This window comes from Trichomycterus rosablanca, chromosome 26 (assembly GCF_030014385.1).
Source record: "Trichomycterus rosablanca isolate fTriRos1 chromosome 26, fTriRos1.hap1, whole genome shotgun sequence".
Lineage (NCBI taxonomy): Eukaryota > Metazoa > Chordata > Actinopteri > Siluriformes > Trichomycteridae > Trichomycterus > Trichomycterus rosablanca.
Genome location: NC_086013.1, coordinates 4,171,517 through 4,191,928, shown reverse-complemented (window position 1 = coordinate 4,191,928; position 20,412 = coordinate 4,171,517). Strand labels below are relative to the sequence as shown.

Below are 20,412 nucleotides of genomic sequence, written 5' to 3'. Positions count from 1 at the left end.
CGTCAAAGTGTAGGTGATAAGATGCATACGGCTGCTGCTCACGTGTCGGAGGGGGCGTGGGTTAGCTTCGTTCTGCTCATTCAGAGCAGGGGTCGGCATTGGTGGAGAGGAAGCATGACGCAATCGGGCAATTGGACGCTCTAAAAGGGAGAAAAAGGGGAGAAAATGCATAAAGAAAATAATAATAATAAAAAATACAACAATATAGTATTAACTAATATAACTAATGAGAACAAAGCCCATCAATTATGAAATTAGGTTAATATTTCAAGAGTAAAGTCACAGGTTATTTTTTTATTATGGCATTTTTTTCAAAATATAAATATATAAAATATTGTATTTTAAACTGTGCTGTTGTAGGGTTACTGGAATGTTGTGCTTTACTATTCAGCCTAGATTATTGTCAGTGTTTGTGTGAAAAAAGGAAAGTGAGAAAAAGGAGGTCTCTTATACTTCCTGTCAGTGTGAATCTTATATAACCCGGTGTCATCGTTCTCTTCTAGATCCAGTTCTAGTTCTCTCTTCCAGTTTTCTGCAGTGTTGGTATTGTTGGTACTGGTGTGCAGCAGGATGTCAGACACTTATGTGCGTCATGTTGAGCTTTTGGGTTTTGAAAAAAGGTTCTATCCAAGCCAGCATTATGTAAGTACACATATATTATGTAAGTACACATTAAATATTAATATTAAATGCAAATTTCTCTTATAAAGCTTATATGACAAAATAATCATGTTACTGCTGTTATTGACATGAATTGTGGAACATTTTTATAGCAAGACATGAATTTATTGAACTTATGACCCAAGAACTACCACTAGAATTGTATTAAAAGTGCATGTACAGTATACATATTATACTAAATATTATGAGAATAAAGTTGAAATATTATCAAAATATTATGAGAATAAAGTTGAAATATTATGAGAATAAAGTCGAAATATTATTAGAATAAAGTCAAAATATTATGAGAATAAAGTCAAAATATTATGAGAATAAAGTTGAAATATTATGAGAATAAAGTCGAAATATTATTAGAATAAAGTCAAAATATTATGAGAAAAAAGTCGAAATATTATGAGAATAAAGTCAAAATATTTTGAGAATAAAGTTGAAATATTTTGAGAATAAAGTCGAAATTATTTCGAGATTAAAGTAAAAATATTATAAGAAAAAAGTCGAAATATTATGAGAATAAAGTCGAAATATTTTGAGAATGAAGTTGAAATTATTTCGAGATTAAAGTTGAAAGGATTATGAGAATATTATGGCCAGGGAGTGTGCAGCCATTGTAGGTTTGTCAGTTTAGAGAAGCCATAAGGCTTGTTTGTTCTCAAAATCAAACTTAAAAAAATATTTTTCTTTAAGGTGGCCCTAATACGCCGTCGTAACAGCCACTCCAACCCGCCTAATAGTTTAATTTTGGGACAGTTGATTTTACTGTACGTGTCTGTACCAAACATTCAATCATAACTTATATAATAAACACATTAATTAATTACTAAATGTTTGACCTTTTATTTAAAGCCTTTTTTACCCGATCAACACCTATAAGCAACACTCGGCCACCATACACATATAATGATATACAAACAGTATATAGTGAGGTCATTAAAAAATACCCAGTATTGGCAAGTGTTATTTTTAGTAAGCACAACACACTCCACATCTTGGGGCAGTTTGCAGCACACCTTCTGTATGCTTATGGGACATAGGAGGAAACTGGAGTACCCAGAGAAAATCCATGCAGACACAAGGTACCCATGCAAAACCCCTTACAGACCAGAAGTCATTTGGGTAGTGCTGTTTTATTAATATGCTACAGAATCAATTCATCAATCAATTAATCATAAAATCTACCAAGGTGACCAAGGTTGTGCAGCACTTAAAGGGTTAAAACAAAGCAGCAAATATCATTCTAAACGTTGACGTGTGTCAAAACGTTATCGAGCACTGACGATTAAAATGTATTGTTGGTTTCTAAAAGGTGTACATGTTCCTGGTGAAATGGAGCGACCAGTCTGAGAAGTTGGTCTACAGAAGATATCCAGATATCCATACCTTCCATGTAAGTCTTTTAGTTGTGCACTAAACTCTACCATACCAAGGTCTACATCATTGCTAGCATCTAAAGCTCTTCAAATGTTTATTGTTAATGTAGAAATCCTTGAAGGAGATGTTTCCGATCGAAGCAGGTGACATTGATGCCAAAGATCGGATCATTCCTACATTACCGGGTAAGAATTACAGAAATCACTCACATGTTCCACATCAGTTGCTTGTAACAGAGAGTGAATGTCTTGATGCTTTAAATGTCTCGGTTTGTACAGTACGTCTAAGGAAACACCTGCTTCAAGTCAAGCATGTCTAATGTAAGACTTTTACAGTGCAAAAATAGAAAGCATGAAACCTACAGTAACTGCTATCTAAAACATATTAATGCAAAGAAAATTGTTTCTTGTATTCGAGAGAATAAAACAACAATCTAAGCCATATTTGCGGAACTCAAAGAAGAATACAGGGGATTTTCGGGTGTGGCTACACCACACAACCAAATACAGTAATATGAACTCCTGATCATGAGTTTTGAAATTTTAACATATATAGGAATTAATATAAAACTTCCCCTCTCTTTGTCTCTTTTGACATGTTTGTGGGAATTTATTCGTGTTCATTTAAAAAGGATTTGTAAGTTGCTCAGGTGGTGCAGCGGTAAAAACACACGCTGGAGCCAGAGCTGGGATCTGGAATACATCGTATCGAGTCTTGGCTCTGCCTGCCGCCTGGGCTGAGCACCCACATGAACATCGATTGGCCTGTTGTTCAGATAGGGGTGGGATATAAAAAGCTGGATAGGGACTCTCTCATAACTAATGCAATTACGACTTCTGCTGGCTGATTGATGGCGCCTGCACAGAGACGGCAAAAGAGTGCTGTCAGGGTGTGTCTCTCCGTACACAGGGCTGATTCGCATTAGCACTCGTCAAAATGCATACGGCTGCTGCCCACGTGTCGGAGGGGGCGTGGGTTAGCTTTGTTCTCCTCAATCAGAGCGGGGATTGGCATTGGTGGAGAGGAAGCATGACGCAATCGGGCAATTGGACAGGCTCTTTCTTCATTCGCAATAGATTTGGCTGAAATATGACGGTTGTTCACATACGTTTGACCTTATAGTGTAGAAAAATGATTGTAATACATAGTCTTTGTCCACTTAAAAGCAAAAAATATGAACAAAGCTACATAGATTTATATTTGGTGGGGTAGAAGGTTCCAGAATGTTATTTAACTTTCAACTTTCAAATTCCTTATTAGTAATTATGACTGCAAACAAACTGAGCTACAAGTATTAAAGTGGGAAAGTTCAGAAAGCTGTGTACAAAATACAGGAAGGTCCCAAGATCGTGTGAACAAATCAGTTGTATGTACAAACCCCATGGAACAGTGGCAAGTCTGACATATGTTAACCCTTTGATGCACAAGCTAAGCAAACCCCAAAAAATGACCCATATTCATCCATTCAAGAATATTTTCATATGCACATTTGTCAGTTATTCATGTATTTGCTGTCTTAGCTAATAAAAGCTATCTATACTAGAATATGTAAACAGCTAGCAAGCAAATAGTATTGGACATATTCAAGATTCAAGAGCCTAATCTTTGGTTGTCTTTCAAAAGATCAGTAAATATGTTTTTGACTACAAACACTTACAAATGTCAGTAGTTTCTGTCAAATTCCATAGTAAATACATAAGGGTCATTTTTGACCCATGTTGTGCATTAGAAGGGTAGTGATACAAAAATGATTTTTATTAAAAAAATAAAAAATATAAAACTGAAATAAGGATTTGTGATGATCAAAAACAAGTTCATTGAGGAATCCATGGAAGCTTGAATGACGAAATTAATTTATTGCAAAGATGTAGAAAATAAAAACTCAGTTGGGTCACTTTTGACCCAGGTTGTGCATCAAAGGGTTAATATCGGCTGTTCATTATGTAATGCATTCATAAAACAGCCTTAAAATTCTGCACTGCTTTTAAGTTTAAATTTCCTGAACCACATTCTGTGCGAACGCTGCCTTACATCTGTACCGAAATGGAAACCCGTGGACTTTCCCTGTCTTTCTTTTTGTTTAGCTGCAAAGCGAAAAGGAGAAAAGGAGAAGTTAAAGTGACAGACTGCACAATCGGGAAAAATTACAGTGTTTCTTTTGTTATTTTAGTCAGTGCAGCTGCGACTGGGGACGTTCCAAACGCCCTGAGTAGACAGAGGCCAAATGTGTATGTTGACCTACTGATTATTGAGTTCGTGGCAACAGGCCCTGGATCATACCAATGATCTGGCATGATTTTGCACAAAGTCTATAAAGACAGGTTTGTGTGGAGAAAATGTGAGCTTAGAGGTTAAGTTACTACCCTTTTGGTCGGAAAGTTGCTGGTTCAAGCCCTTCTCCAATTCTAAAGTTGTTAAAGCTGGGCTCCTGAGCACGGTCCTTAAACCTTTAATATAATGGATTTGTTTACACGTGTCAGCTAAATGTTGTAAATGTAGGTGAACTCCAGTGCTCTGCATTGACCCCATTGAATGTATTTGGAATTCATTGTTATGTCGACTGTGAGCCATGCTTTTGTGCCCAGCGGCATGCTTGACCTCACTAACGCTCTTGGGCACTCGAATGGTGCTATCTCAACACTGTGGAAGGGTTGAGCATTCAAGTTCGAATCCCAGCAGTGCTGTAATATACAGTCTCTGGGACTGGTCAAGGTGCAAGAAAGAGTGGTGGGGGATTTACATTAGGCATAGCATGACTTGCTGTATGTGATACAGCTCTGTGAAAAGGAGAAGCCATGACTGCATGTATGACTATTGGCAGATGAATTGCAATAGGGGAATTGGAAATGACCAGATTGGAGTAAATGGTGTACAAAAGGCTCTTTGTTGAGATAGACAGTCCAAAATGTTTACTGGTGTTCTTGACATTATGTTCTTTTTGTAGCTCCAAAATGGCTGGATAACCAGAAGACAACCGAGACCAGACAGGGAACCCTGGCTGAATACTGTCTCAACCTGCTCAGTCTGCCTCCGAAGATCTCCCGTTGCCAGCTTGTAAAAAACTTCTTCAAAGTACGCCCAGAAGATGAGACTCCGCCAGCTCCTCACCCGTACGTCTATCCTAGCAAAGACAGACAGCTACGTATGACTGAATACACTAGTGAACGAAGCAAGCATGTCTTATTGATTTGATTTGTGTTTGTAGATTTAAAAGAAACGAGACCTACGTCATGTCCAGGGACAGAGCGAGGACCGTCACATCTGGTAAGATATGAGTCCCGTCCAGAGTCTGATTAAGTCTGATTAAGAAATATAGATCTAATATGAGTTTATCTTCATTCTTTAGAAATCACAGGTCCTGTCATGCTGGACAGCTACAGGGTGATTGCAGATTACAGCAAAAGTTCAAAATATGAACTCAACCTGAAGGCAGGAGACATGGTGGAGATTGTGGAGAAGAGTCCCAATGGTGAGATCAGAATTTAGTGCACATAACATATGCCCTGTCTACTTTGGTTTCTCTTAAGCTCAACCAAGTTACCAAGGTTGGTTGGTCAATCTGAATTGCCCCTATGTAAGTGGTAATGATTAGGTTAATGACATCCTTTGATAGACTGGTACTTTATCCAGGATGAAGGGTTTAGTGTTCTTGAAATATAACACAGTGTTATTCGTGAAAAGGGAATTCACACTTCATCTGGAGGTCGTCAGTTCAAGGCCATGATGATGCCACAAGCCTTCCTGTGTCTAGGACATTGAAGCATTGATCCGCTTTATGTATCATTGAGCCACAGGTCACAAAGAGGCAGCATGTGTTCATCACACAACCAGACTGGTATAAATCTATAAAAATTGTGCTTTTATTGCTTCAGGTTGGTGGTTCTGCCAGTGTGAGGCGCAGAGAGGATGGGCGCCAGCATCCTACCTAGAACCACTGGACGGACCTAATGAGTCAGAGGAGCCTGAGCCCAACTATGCAGGTCGGTCTACATACAGTATCAATTTACTTGGTAACAATGTATAAGGTGTAAAGGAACCTTAGTTGAGTTGTTGATATCTGGTGCTCATATTAAACAGGAGAGCTGTACAAAACCACTAAGGCCTACAAAGTAGCAGAGGATGACGAGCTCACTCTGAAAATTGAAGAAACTGTCGAGGTCATCCATAAACTTCTGGATGGCTGGTGGGTGGTCAGGTATGTTATGTCTTAAAAAAAACAACTCTGGCTTTGATATGTAGCACTTAAACAGAATCCCTTGACTGGAAATTCTTTCTCTTGCAGAAAAGGAGAAGAGACCGGCTACTACCCATCTATGTTCCTGTGCAGGACAGGGGAGATCAGGGAGGTGGAGGCTGACAGGAGCATCAGGACGAGGAACACTCCACCACCCCGGAGGTATTCTTATGCGCTGTAATAATGATCTAGTCCATCAAGCCATGTTTAATACTTGGAATTCTCGTACACGTAATGAGTACATATGTTCTAAGTTCTACTTAAAATACGTTGATAAATGGAAATTTTTCCGCATAGGTCTACTATACGCAATGCCCAAAGCATCCACGCCAATGGCCGGAAAAGAATTAGCCAGGACAGCTATCGGCGTCAAAGTCGTAGATTCCTACAGCAGCGAGTAAGACTCTCATCCAACCCAAGGAAACTCTCCAAGTGCACTGTTGAGGAGAGAGAGGGAAACACAGGTACACTCTTTACACTTTGTGGTTGCCTTCACCAAGAGGCTAGAAACTCTTCTTTTAAATCTTCCAGTAGAGCAATTATTCAACACACACTCCCAAAATCCACATAATCAACCAACATAATCAAACTTTTGCCGTGATCATCTGAGTCCCCTGGCCTACAACTTCACTAGAAGGGTTGGTATTGCTGTTATGCTGGCAAAGGGAGGTTGTAACTAAATGTCTATGTGCTTACAGATAATACTGCTACATCAGCAACCTTGAAAGATGAACCAAAGAAAACCCCAGTAATTCCTCCTCGGCCCAGTCACGAACTTATTATGGAGCGCTGCACCGAGAACACACGCAGGAGGATCAGCATCCTTTCCAACTGAGCAGGACTAAACACTGGACTCACTCACGCTTGAGTCTTTTATTACTGAAGCAGATTCATGGCTGTATGTCTCTGTATGGAAAGTTGCATGACATGACTTCCTTTTCTAACAGATACTATTTGTCTAAGCAGTTTATCAAGCTTTTGTAGGTTGAACCTGAGATGAAGCTTTTGCGACTAATATTGTTACATAGTTTTGGCAGTGAGGACCACTGGCTTTACAACATATTAGCAATTACATTTGCTCTGTAACATAATGAGTGGTACTCAACTGTACATAAATAGTACCTAACTGTGTATAGCATTCCATTTTAACTGTTGTTTATTTTAATTATTGTTATCTTGGTGTTTGCTGTATTTTAATTTAAAACTAATAAAAATGTATTAATTTACAAACCTGAGACGTTGCTCCTTGACTTGTTGAATGATCATACAATCTCATGTGGTTGGGCATTAGCAGGATACAAACATGAGGCAGTATTCAGATGAGATACAGTATTTACATCTTTAATATGAAGACTGAAACACTGAATTCTGAATATAACGCATGTAAATCAAATATTACATGTAACTCTGAATTACACAATATTTAAAAGTCAATGGTGGGTTGTTCTGCAAGGGATGAGGTCCAAGGGGGTCAATGTTACTTTGTTAGCATGCTTAAACTTTTATATAACTGTATTACAAAGACTAAAATATATTAATGTTATTTACAATAAATTGCTATATACGTATTTGCGTGAGTATTTTAAACATTGCCATTTACCCTGGAATGTGCAGGTGAAGCTGACTGAGCTTTTGGAAGCCTGAGAGGTCCAATTAAGCAGCCCAATGACCATATCATCATCATCATTGGCATCAGTCTATCTCGTGAGATAATGGTAGCACCTTGGTCGGTCAAGGGCAGTCCTGCTGATTGCACCATCTGGAGTGACTGAGCAATCCAATCCTAGCGTGGCAGTCTCTACCACAATTATTGCTGACATAGTCGGAGTGTGGGAAAGAGGTCTGGGTTTGCTGACTCTGCTTTCTGCGTTGTCTTTGGTCCTCCAGCTGTTGGTTGCGTTTTCCCTCGCCTCTCTTGACCCCTTCTCGAGCATTTCCTTTATGCTTTAGGATATAAAGTGTATAATATAGAGTACGCCAAATGTTTACATACAATTGTAAGGGATGATTTTCATAAATTTGAGTTCTTTTTAAAGTATAACTTAACGTAGAATGCACTGTCATTTTACTTTATCGCATGGGCTTCTAATCCCTTGTTAGTATGATTATGATTGACCACAGTTGGTGGCTACTTTGACTGCACCTATTGAAACATATTGAAAATGGTCCGTTTGCTAAAAGAGCCAAAGAACCAAAATGCCCTTATTATAAATATAATGGGATTGGTTTCCCTGCTGAATCTGTTCCTCTTAAGGTCTTCTTGTATTTTTAAGGGAGTTTTTCCTTTCCACTGCCGCCCTCGGCTTGCTCAACAGGGGTTTTTGGTCTGTCGGTCCTGGATTCTGTCCATTGTAAAAAGCGCTACTCGAATACATTTGACTTGACTTGACTATAGTGAAGGAAATTTGTCCGAATGCTTGGAGATTATCTAAGAACATCTTAAAACTATAATTATAGACAGGTTAGAGTTTGATATAAAGAGTTATAGGGTTTAACATATATACTGGATATATGACATGCTATGACAGTACTACAGTACATTGGGTTCTTTAGTATGACCCATTGTACTATATAGTTGGGTTTGACTAAAAACAGCCACAACTGGACAACTTTGAAGTTATTTCTTTGACTAAGAAAGATGCTCCAGCTCCTGGGTTGAAAATGTAATATATTTTAAAGTATTCGTGTGCCCTCTAGCTAACATTTTAGCAAATACACGGTCTGAGGTAAGAGTTCATTTTTTTCCCTAGCTGTTTTCCGTCAAACAACTTTCTGTTCGTCTGTTTGAAAAAAGACACGCTGATTGGATCCTTGCCGTGTTTGACAAGCGCTTAGCCAATCAAAGCACAGGGGGCGGGATTGGTCTGAATATGGGTGGAAATATCGGGCAGCTAAACTAAGCTAAGCGTTAACTGTCATGGATGCCTCCTGTGAGAGAAAACATGTTAGCATTGTTAGCATTGTAAACAAGGACTAAAAGGAGAATTTAAGTAAAAAATACAACCGACTAGTGAATAATGTTCCTTGTGTGATGTAGAAGTGTAACATTGCATCATGCAGCACATTAGCTAGGTGGTAATTTTAACAGTGTTGTGTTTCTTTATCACCGGGTGCTGAATGTACATATGAATAATAATGACGCCGGTAGTTAGTACTGGGGTACAGTTTAGATTCAGATCTTTGCTGGCATGCAGGTTATTCTCTTCTGTAGCCAGGGGCAGAAACAAGGAGACAGAGGACACGCCGTTATTTCGGTATGTGGGTCAGCGAAGGAAGCCCACAGACAAGGTGTTCGTGTGGGGATTCAGTTACACTGGAGCTCTGGGCATCCCCAGCTTTGTCATTCCAGATAGTGGTACCAAAAAACCCAGAAAGATCCAACTGACCCCCTACCGACTCGAAACTGAGGAGAAGGTATGGTATAATTCTGTATTTTATTCAATGATGACTTGGGGTTTTGCAGTATAACAATATGATGTTGATAAAATCCATTCCAAGTTCTACAATTACTGACTGTAATCCATCTGTTTCTTTACATACCTTTTTAGCCTGCGTTCACCCTGTTCTTCAATGGTCGGCACCCCCACAGGACCACGACAGAGCAGGTATCGTTTAGGTGGTGATCATTCTCAGCACTGCAGTGACCCTGACATGGTGTTGGTGTCCACTCACTGTCCACTCTGTTAGACACCCCTACCTAGTTGGTCCACCTTAAAGATGTAAAGTCAGAGACGATCGCTCATCTGTTGCTGCTGTTTGAGTCGGTCATCTTCTAGACCTTCATCCGTGGTCACAGGACGCTGCCCACCGGGCGCTGTTGGCTGGATGTTTTTGGTTGGTGGACTATTCTCAATCCAGCAGTGACAGTGAGGTGTTTAAAAACTCCATCAGAGCTGCTGTGTCTTATCCACTCATACCAGCACAACACACACTAACACACCACCACCATGTCAGTGTCAGTGCAGAACTGTGAACGAGCAACCACCTAAATGATAGCTGCTCTGTAGTGGTCCTGGGAGAGTCCTGACCATTGAAGAATGTATGTAGAGAAACAGATGGACCACAGTGAAGCTGATAAAATGGACAGTGTGTGTAGAAACAAGGAGGTAGTCATAACGTCTCTCTTTTTCTAGATCACTTCAGCAGCCTGTGGCTATGGCTTCACGTTACTGGCGTCAAACACCAAAGACGTCACCAAAGTGTGGGGCATGGGCCTTAACAAAGACTCTCAGCTGAGCTTTCAGCGTACCCAACACGACCGGCGTAAGATACCACCTGCTACAGTGGAGTTTTTTCTAGTTTTCCCACAGTCTGATAGAATGCTTAGTAAAAATGATTCACTGATGTTGATAATCACCACATTTGACTGTATTTTTTGTATGATAGATAAAAGTTATGACTACGTGTTGGAGCCTTCCCCTGTTTCTCTGCCGCTTGCCAACCCTCAAGAGACGCGTGTCCTTCAGGTGTCCTGTGGTCGGGCTCATTCTCTGGTGCTCACAGACTCAGAAGGCGGTAAGATTTAGCTTTTAATTGTCTTATTAAAATGGTAATTTGGATGATATTAATGATTCTAATATTTAATTAGAACTAAAAATCATACATACTCTAGTAAGATTGAATTGGACCAGCTAGTCATATAAGGATTGCACAAGGGGTGCTCACAGGCAGCTGTGCTCATTGATGCCAATCCTACTGTGTATGGGCAGGGAGGTCACAGGCCAGTCAGAGTGCCCATGCTAACTTCTGTCAATTGTCAAACATATCATAACTGGACATTGAAGCAGGTCAGGTTTATATGTGGAAGAGATGGCACCAGGATAAAGATGTTTTGTCTGGCTGGCTGATGGGGGTAGATGTGATGTTTAAATGCATAAAATATTATAGCTATGCAGTGTACAGTATTTTAAAGATTAACAATGTATTTAGGAAGGTTTTTTTTTCTTGTTTCTCCAGTGTTCAGCATGGGTAATAATGCTTATGGCCAGTGTGGAAGGAAGATCATTGAAGATGAAGTTTACAGGTCTGTCTCTTGGCGCTAACCATAATATTACGTTTTAGATTAGTAATGCAGAGTGAATATTACAGCTCATTTCATTACAGCCAATGTTACTATTCAAGGTGGCATAGGGGACAAACCTAACAATATCACAACCCACAATAACTTAAATTAGTGTCATCATATGAAAATCGATGCTATTAGTGTTGAATATTGTGGAGAACAGTATCTTATATTTGCTACATTGAACCTGTGGAGTGTCAAGATGGCCAAAGTTGATGTTATCATTTTGGGTCAATGTGTTTTATCAAAACACACTTTTGCATAATTAATAATTATTAATTGGTTAGGATGGCTTGGGATGGGGGGCACTGCTTCCAAAAATCATTACTGGTTCATTGAAAAGCACTAGTGTATATAAATGGCTGTACTGAACAAGCTCCAGTGATAAACAAAACACATTCTTTTCTCCTTGCAGTGGCAGCCACGTCGTTCACAAGATAGAGGGATTTGATAGTCAAGTCATTCAGGTTGGTAAATCTGTCATTAATGAGATAACAGTGAAATGCAGCGGTAAAATACGCTAGCACGCCAGAGCTGGGATTATGAATACGTCGTATCGAATCTCAGCTCTGCCATCCGGCTGGACTGGGCGGCTATGTAAACAACGTTTGGCTGTTGTTTATACAGGGTTAGAGAGCTGGATAGGGACCTCATAACTGCTGCAATTACGACCTCTGCTGGCTGGTTGATGGCGCCTGCACAGAGTAGAGGAATGATGCTGATCAGGGTGTGGCTCTCTGTGCACAGGGCTGATTCGCATATGAACTCGGCTGGTGCAGGTGAAAAAATGCAGTGTGTCGGTTCGCTCTCCTCAATCAGGGCGGGGGTCAGCACCAGTAGAGAGGAAGCATAACGCAATTGGGTAAAAATTGGACACGCTAAAAAAATATATTATGTACAGTGCAAGTAAAAGAGTGCAGGTGCTAGACTGGCCTGTCTGCAGTCCTGACCTGTCTAAAATTAGAATTGTGTGGCGCATTATGATACGCAATATATGACAGTGTAGGTCCCGGACTGTTGGGCAGCTAAATTGCTACATTAAGCAATTTATTGATGTCCTCAGTTCCCAAATGACCACAAAACATTATTGAAAGGAAAGAAAATGTAACACAATGTTAAACATACCCCTGTCCCAACTTTTGTGGAACACTGAAGATGCAGCCTTTAAAACTTGACAACCAATTTTGTCTCCTTGCTTTGTAGGTGGCATGTGGACAGGACCACAGTCTCTTTCTGACAGAGAAGGGGTCTGTGTATGCCTGTGGATGGGGGGCAGATGGACAAACAGGTCAGTATCGCCCCCTCTGTCTGTTGTCTGTCAGCATATGATTTGTATTTATTAACCTATCAGTGTCATCATGTAGCAAGTTCTAATTATTTAATCACTTCACAGGTCTGGGTCATCACCACAAGGCTGCATTTCCTGTCCCAGTCGGAGGAGACCTAGCAGGGGTCAAAGTGCAGCAGGTGAGCACGTATGGAGATTGTAGCCTGGCCGTGTCTGCGGATGGTCAGCTCTTCGGCTGGGGCAACTCGGAATACCTGCAGCTTGCTTCAGTCACAGAGGCTACACAGGTGAGGTAGTCTTATCCAGTCAAGTTCTTTATGCAGTAAATATAATAAAGTATTTAGGGCTAATGTAGGGCTGAGGTCAGGGATCTGCAGTGGAACTCGTTCAACGTCCCTCTGTTAAATGGACAGCTAGATCAGCGCTCCCCAACCTTTTTTGCATCACGAACCTGTTTCATATAAGATATAAATTCATGGACCGGCGGGGGCGGGTGATTTTAATCCTGAGCTTTTTTCGCTGCAATGAGACGCTGCTCCCACCTAGTGGTGATTGGAGGCAATAACACCCAAAGAGCATTGGAAATTGAATTGATCTTGTACCGATCTCTAATTATTTATTCTTTCTATGCGGCCCGGTAATAAATGACCCACGGACCGGTACCGGTTCGTGTCCCCTGTGGTTGGTGACCACTGTGCTACATCTTTGTTGGGCTAGAGTATTAGACCTCGGTACCTCTTGAGCGGCTTTGGACCGTCAGTCTAAAGGTTGAGGGTTTAAATCCTGGCTGCTCCAAGCAACCATTGTTGGACCCCTGGGCAAAATGAATCTCAGCGGTGCAATCGGCACCGGCCAGGTGTCCACACAGACATAATAGGGGTGGCCGAGCATCGTGCTGGATTGGCGCCCTGTCCAGGGTATTCTAAAACATAACTAGGAGTAATTGGGCGTGTCTGAGAGATTGAGAGGCGCTTGTAGTCCGGATTGATCACCTGATCTGATTTCCACCTTTTTGGACACTCGAAGAAGCTTTAAGGGGAAGAAGATTTTCATGTGATGATGATGTGAATTTTTTGCTGATGGCATTAAAAAGTTGGAACCCTCGTACATACGCCCAGGACTGGAGTAGGTAAATTTTTGTTTGTCATTCTATGTGAATTGCAGATCAGCTCACCAAGGCTGCTTCCTCTGAAGGAGTTGGGCAAGGTGGTGCAGGCAGCGTGCGGGGGAACTCAGGTCGCGGTACTCAACGGTGAGCACCGTGTGTGTCTTCTCATGTTAGTAATGAATCTGTCGTGCTGATGTAAGGGGATTATTCTGCGCTGGGCACTTAACCCATCCTCAAAGGCCTTCGGATCAATGAGGCTGCCATAGTTACTAGTCGGTGCAGTTATATGAAAGAGCTTTGGGTACTCGGCATAACACGAAAGGGTTTTGTTTAGCTGGAACTCATTTGGGATTGTATGTTGTGTTTTTGTTGAAGGAGGGGGGCGTCAAGTTTGGTCACTGTAAATATCGGAGAAGGTTGTTTAATGCTAGAACTTGGGGACAGTGGTTCGGTCTAGTGGGTAGAGCTTTGGGCTATCAATTGAAAGGTGGCCCAACTAGGTAGGAGTGTCTAATAGAGTGGACAGTGAGTGGACACGGTATTTAAAAACTCCAGCAGCACTGCTGTGTCTGATCCACTCATACCAGCACAACACACACTAACACACCACCACCATGTCAGTATCAGTGCAGTGCTGAGAATGATCCACAACCCAAATAATACCTGCTCTGTGGTGGTCCTGACCATTGAAGAACAGGGTGAAAGCAGTTATTAATTATATTATATTATTTAATTATATTAATTAAGGCACTTTGTCCACAGAGGAAGGAGACGTGTTTGTGTGGGGCTATGGAATCCTGGGAAAAGGGCCCAACCTGTCCGAGTCAGAGATCCCAGAGAAGGTGCCGGCGACGCTCTTCGGGAGGTCGGAGTTCAACCCGACGGTGAAAGTTTCGCGTATACGTTGCGGACTCGGCCACTTCGCAGCCATCACTGGTAAACATCTGTAGAGGCTTCCTGAGTATCTTATTCTAAAACCATAAGTTGGAACATGACTGCAGGGATTTGCTTTCATTTAGTCATAGCAAAAGGTTTCATTAAGGCCATTCCATTCTGAGCATTAGAATTAAAGAGAGATGTGCCTGCCATTACTTGTGTTACTGGCTCTAGAGTCCATTTGTAGTGGATTTTACAGCCGTCCAAGAGGGCCACTATGAGTTAGATCAGCTGCAGGGAACGCCAAAACTCTACAGGTCATTGGGCATTGAGGACTAGCCTTGAGAAACCCTCCAGTCGACTTGTGGCATTGCACATTTTGATCTTAGGCTTGTGTGAAGACCACAGGATGAACAGTTCATGTACTGAGAAGTTTGGAACTCAATAGTGAATGTTGAACCCCATTCCAGTCAAAGACTGAGAGCTTATACGGCTAGTACTGAGCTCTTGTAGCTCCTGGAAGTCTTTACTTCATGTTTACTTTACACAAGATAGACCGGCACGGTGGCTAAGTGGGTAGCACTGTCGCCTCACGGCAAGAAGGTCCTGGGTTCCATCCCCAGGTGGGGCGATCCGGGTCCTTTCCGTGCGGAGTTTGCACGTTCTCCCCGCGTCTGCGTGGGTTTCACAGTCCAAAAACATGCAGCCAGGTTAATTGGAGACACCGAATTGCCCTATAGGTGAATGTGTGTGTGTGTGTGTTTGTATTTGTGTCTGCCCTGCGATGGACTGGCGCCCTGCCCAGTGTATTACTGTGTGCCTTGCGCCCATTGAAAAGCTGGGATAGGCTCCAGCACCCCAGTGCGACTCTGATTGAATAAGCGGTTAAGACAGTGAGTGAGTGACATAGACGGGGCAGAAATTTGATAAACGTGATGGTTGGAATGGTGACGCATTGATAGTACCAACTTTTCAGTACTATTCCTATACTAATGTATATCTAAGGATGTTGTTTTGCTATATGCAGATCTTATGTTGGATGTTGGAGTGGCTAAAATGACAAGAACCTCTAACAAATAGGGGCGTCCACAAACTTTTGCCGTCGTGAATGCCAGATGTTTTAAATAGAAAGTTTCTCCTGTTTTTGTTTAGATGACATGATTTGCATGAATGTGTCTGTAATTATCATTTTGGATGAAGTTCGAGCGCTGGCTTCATCACTAGGTTATTATTTTTTCAGATCGTGGGGAATTGTTCGTCTGGGGCAAGAACGTCAGAGGGTGTCTTGGCATCGGCAAACGGGATGATCAGTATTTTCCATGGCGGGTGAGTCCACTGCAGAACACAAGTGCTTATGCTTAACACTCCAGTTCCAATACAGCAGGTCTGTTTTGCTGTGGATTAGTATGGGAACCTATTTGTAAAACAATATGGGTTGGTTTCACAGACAGGGATTAAGCCTAGTCCTAGACTACACAGCATTTTGAATGGAGATTCTCCATTTAAAGCAAAATGTAGTCCTGGACTAGCCTTAATCCCTGTCTGGGAAACCAACCCTATATGTTCGAAATGATCTGGACACAGTTTCTTGGGGCTTCCTGTCCAGTGTTTCTATTGTGCACACCATGTTTGAGAGGCTGCACACAAGCCTGAGATCACCATGAGCAATGCCGGATGTCCCTTAGACTCTGGAGCAGTTATTCTGATGATTGGTGGCAAACCAGCCTACCGTCAGTGCCCATTACTAACGCTCTCGTGTCTGATTAGCCGTGAATCCACATGGTTGCTGGATTTCGGCTGTTGTAGCCTAGTGAGTAGAGCTTTGGGCTATCAATCGAAAGGTTGAATGTTCTGATGGGAAACGTTGGGTCCTGCCATCCATCTGGATGTTACTTTGACACGTACCACCTACCTAAGCATCGCTGCAGACCATGTTCACCCTTTCATGGAAACGGTATTCCCTGATGGCTGCGCCCTGCCACAAAGTTTGAGGAGCACAACAAGAAGTTTGAGGTGTCGACTTGGCCTCCAAATTCCCCAGATCTAGATCCGATCGAGCACCTGTGGGACGTGCTGGACAAAACAAGTCCGATCCATGGAGGCCACACGTCACAACTTACAGGAGTTAAAGGATCTGCCGCTTAATATCCCACAGATCTTGGTGCCAGATACCACAGCACACCTTCAGGGGTCTGGTGGATTCCATGCCTCGATGGTCAGGGCTGTTTTGGCAGCAAAACGAGGACCGACACAATATTAGGAAGGTGGTGAGGTATATATGACAATAAAGGCTGTCTTCCAGATGTGATGTTTTGTGTGTATGTGTATGTATATAACTGTACCGTTTTTAAAGTGATGTAATAGCTAAATCTCGTGACATGCATGTTTTTTAGGTGACGGTACCGGGTCACGTGGTGGACGTGGCTTGTGGCGTGGACCATATGGTAGCACTTGTCAAGTCTGTCATATGAGATGTCGATCAGAGGCGGGAGGTTCCGTTTCACATCTGCCCTGGTTCAAACTGAAGACTCAAGCTAGCACAGGGGTTCGTATCTTTAACCTGTGGAGGTCTGTGGGCTTTAAGATCTTGGGATGGAGATCCAAGCTCTATTACACATCAGATTGATGAACAAAAAGGCAGCCACCTGAACTTGAGGGGGCTTGAACCAGACACCTTCTGATTACAAGTCCAGTACCTTATTCGCTAGGCTACAACTGCTCTACATGTGCTGCATTTTAGACACACATTACAATAAACTCATCAATGTTCCTTCTAGTCCATTAACAATAGATTACAAAGTTTGATGCACCCCAGGCACTGAGTTTTGCATCTTCTCCCACTTTTTAATTGGGAACAAATACAATGCCAACCTGGCAGTGGTGGAGCCTGACCACGGAGCTGCAACTGCCCTAAATCAGCCACGTATATTCCGATTTAGCGTAGCCAGTTCCTCTGTGTTCGCGGAGGGTATATTTGCCTGCTCCACGCTCCACATGAGGCTCGTCCACTTCTGCGCAGGTGCCTCAGCCTGCTAACCGGGGTCTTTACACAGCGTTTGGATTTTCTCCTACTTCCAAAATTAGAAAGTGGAGAAGATGAACTAGCACATTTATTATAGCGCATGAAGTGTGAATGGGATAGTGTGTTGCCATGTGAATGACTTGCACTTCATCCGAGGCGTGATCCTGTCTTGCTGTGACGCTGGCTCCTTGGAAACCCTGATTAAAAGAAAGTGGTTAATAAAAAAGACAAAATGAATGAAAAACTAACTGCCTCATGCAGTACTTGATGCGTCTCGAGACGAGGAGTACGAGGTTCGTTCATGTTTTCATCATTTTAGAAGGAGACGTGTAGCTCGGATACCTATCGGCACTCGGCCCTCCCGACAGCGCTCTGGCTAGCAGTGGTAGGGAATTATACTGTAGATAGCTTCTAATAAACAGCATGACTCTAATCTTGTATTGGCTTGCTGCCTCTATTTCTATAGCAACTCCGATCTCTATGGAAATGAAAAATAGTGTCACACAGTGAATGTAAAGCAGTGACTGCAGTGGTGCCAGGGCTCAGTGTAGCACAATGGATGGAGATATTTGGAAGCCTGTTGTATTATATGCAAAGTGACCCATAGTTTTTTTTCTGTGGATGGAACACCAGCGGGCGGGGCGGCGCAAGCGACAAACAAGCCACCCTGTTAATACGTGACAGTGTTGTTATCCTGCTTTAATGGTGTTTAAATATATACATACAATCTACATCTAAAATGCCTCAGGAATTCAGTGTCGTGCTATAGCATCGGACAGGTGATTGTTTTTTGTGTGTGGTGATGCAGCCCAGTGGGGGCGGGTTAACAGCTTGCCAATCAAAATATGCAGCGTTTGGTAAATAAATTAAGGTAAATACATTAGCGATCTGGATGTGCCCTGCTTTCCTTTTGTGTGGATAAAACTGGACATTTTGATGCAAACAATCTATTGTATTATTGTACAAGATCTCCAGAACTTTGTAGATGGTTTTTGCTGATTGGTTTGTTACCGGTGAATCACTGAAGGAGCCTAAATAATGAAAAAAAAACACGTCTATTATTTGCCGCTCAGGTGGCGCAGCGATAAAACACACGCTAGAACACCAGAGCTGGGATCTCAAACACATTGTATCGAGTCTCAGCTCTGCCTGCCGGCTACCAATGATCGGCCTGTTGTTCAGATATGGGTGGGATTAAGCCGGGCTCTCTCATAACTAATGCAACTACCACCTCTGCTGGCTGATTGATGGCGCCTGCACAGAGACGGGAAAGGAGTGCGGATCAGGGTGTGTCTCTCCGTACACGGTGCTGAGCTGCACTGCACTCGTCGAAGTGTGGGTGACGAGATGCGTACGGCCGCTGCCCACGTGTCGGAGGGGGCGTGGGTTAGCTTCGTTCTCCTCAATCAGAGTGGGGATCGGCATTAGTGGAGAGGAAGCGTGACGCAATTGGGAGAAAATGCATTTTTTATATATATATTGGCCACTGCCAGCCATTAATTTGGTTTAATTCTTGTACTGAATACCAGCTATTATGATGCTTAGGTAGTAAAGCATTTAATAATTAATAGTTCATTTTTATAAACTGGTTGCATAAAACATGCTTAAATTAGAAAGAATGTTTTTCTATAATCCCATTCTGATTAAAAATACCAACCTTCCCCAACCCTGTGCGGGCGCCATCAATCAGCCAGCAGAGGTCATAGTTGCATCGGTTACGAGACCCTATCCGGCTTACTACCATCCCACCCTTATATGAACAACAGGCCAATCATTGCTCATGTGGCTGCTCAGCCCAGATACGTTGTGTTCGAGATCCCAGCCCGGGTGTGCTAGTGTGTGTGTTTTTTTTTTTTTACCGCTGCGCCACCTGAGCGACTTTGCTGTCGTTTTTTTGTCTTCCGTAGGTAAAGACCAGAAAAAAACTGGAAACAAAACACAGTTTTTATGTCTTTAATGGTCAGAGAAGAAATAGATCATCCTTTTAACACTGATAAATACTTGGTTTCTGCTAATCAGATCTAACAGAGGAAGCAAAATGTGTGTGGGGATGGGGGGGGGGGGGGGGTAAACAATATCCATGTGTTAGGACAAACGAAAGTGACCGCATGTAAAAATTTATTTTTCTTTCTCACTTTTTTCACATCAGAACCGTAAGATCTTTAAGAAAGACCTTAAATAAAGTGCAGACTGGGAGAGTTGAAGGCCTAAACTTACACCAGTGTCCTTAACGCTAGACCCCCAACTAACATTCAATGAACGACCATTTCTCACTTCTTGTTGGGGAAACTAGCTTTGAGAAAAGTCGTGCCACCGTTTCTCTCTCTTCAAACTTAAAACAAGACAAAGAAAAGGAAAGCAAACCATCAGAAACATGGTAAAATAGTGTACAGTACAGTAAATTGCACAATTCATTTCCGTCTGTCTTTTCATCTTGAACTTTAAAAATACACTGATCAGTCATAACATTAAAACCACCTCCTTGTCCATTTTATCAGCTCCACTTACCATACCATACTTTGTAGTTCTACAATTACTGACTGTAGTCCATCTGTTTCTCTGCATGCTTTGTTACCCCCTTTCATGCTGTTCTTCAATGGTCAGGACTCCCACAGAACAGGTATTATTTAGGTGGTGGATCATTCTCAGCACTGCAGTGACACTGACATGGTGGTGGTGTGTTAGTGTGTGCTGTGCTGGTATGAGTGGATCAGACACAGCAGCGCTGTCACTGCTGGATTGAGAATAGTCCACCAACCAAAACCATCCAGCC

The 20,412-nt window shown here is 42.1% G+C and overlaps 2 protein-coding genes across 2 annotated transcripts; both read left to right on the top strand.

Moving 5' to 3' along the window:
- Window positions 1–563: 563 nt before the first annotated feature.
- ncf1 (neutrophil cytosolic factor 1) lies at window positions 564–7,458 on the top strand. Its single transcript, XM_062988669.1, has 11 exons — window positions 564–642; window positions 1,985–2,065; window positions 2,159–2,234; window positions 4,994–5,159; window positions 5,255–5,313; window positions 5,396–5,518; window positions 5,922–6,029; window positions 6,127–6,244; window positions 6,332–6,445; window positions 6,581–6,747; window positions 6,982–7,458. The coding sequence occupies exons 1-11, from the start codon at window positions 571–573 to the stop codon at window positions 7,116–7,118; spliced, it is 1,221 nt and encodes a 406-aa protein (XP_062844739.1). The 5' UTR covers window positions 564–570; the 3' UTR covers window positions 7,119–7,458.
- A 1,877-nt stretch (window positions 7,459–9,335) lies between these two features.
- Window positions 9,336–18,379, top strand: rcc1l (RCC1 like). The gene is made up of 11 exons (XM_062988668.1): window positions 9,336–9,697; window positions 10,417–10,546; window positions 10,670–10,798; window positions 11,240–11,306; window positions 11,761–11,812; window positions 12,549–12,633; window positions 12,739–12,920; window positions 13,798–13,885; window positions 14,504–14,677; window positions 15,858–15,943; window positions 17,011–18,379. The coding sequence occupies exons 1-11, from the start codon at window positions 9,419–9,421 to the stop codon at window positions 17,086–17,088; spliced, it is 1,350 nt and encodes a 449-aa protein (XP_062844738.1). The 5' UTR covers window positions 9,336–9,418; the 3' UTR covers window positions 17,089–18,379.
- Window positions 18,380–20,412: the final 2,033 nt, after the last annotated feature.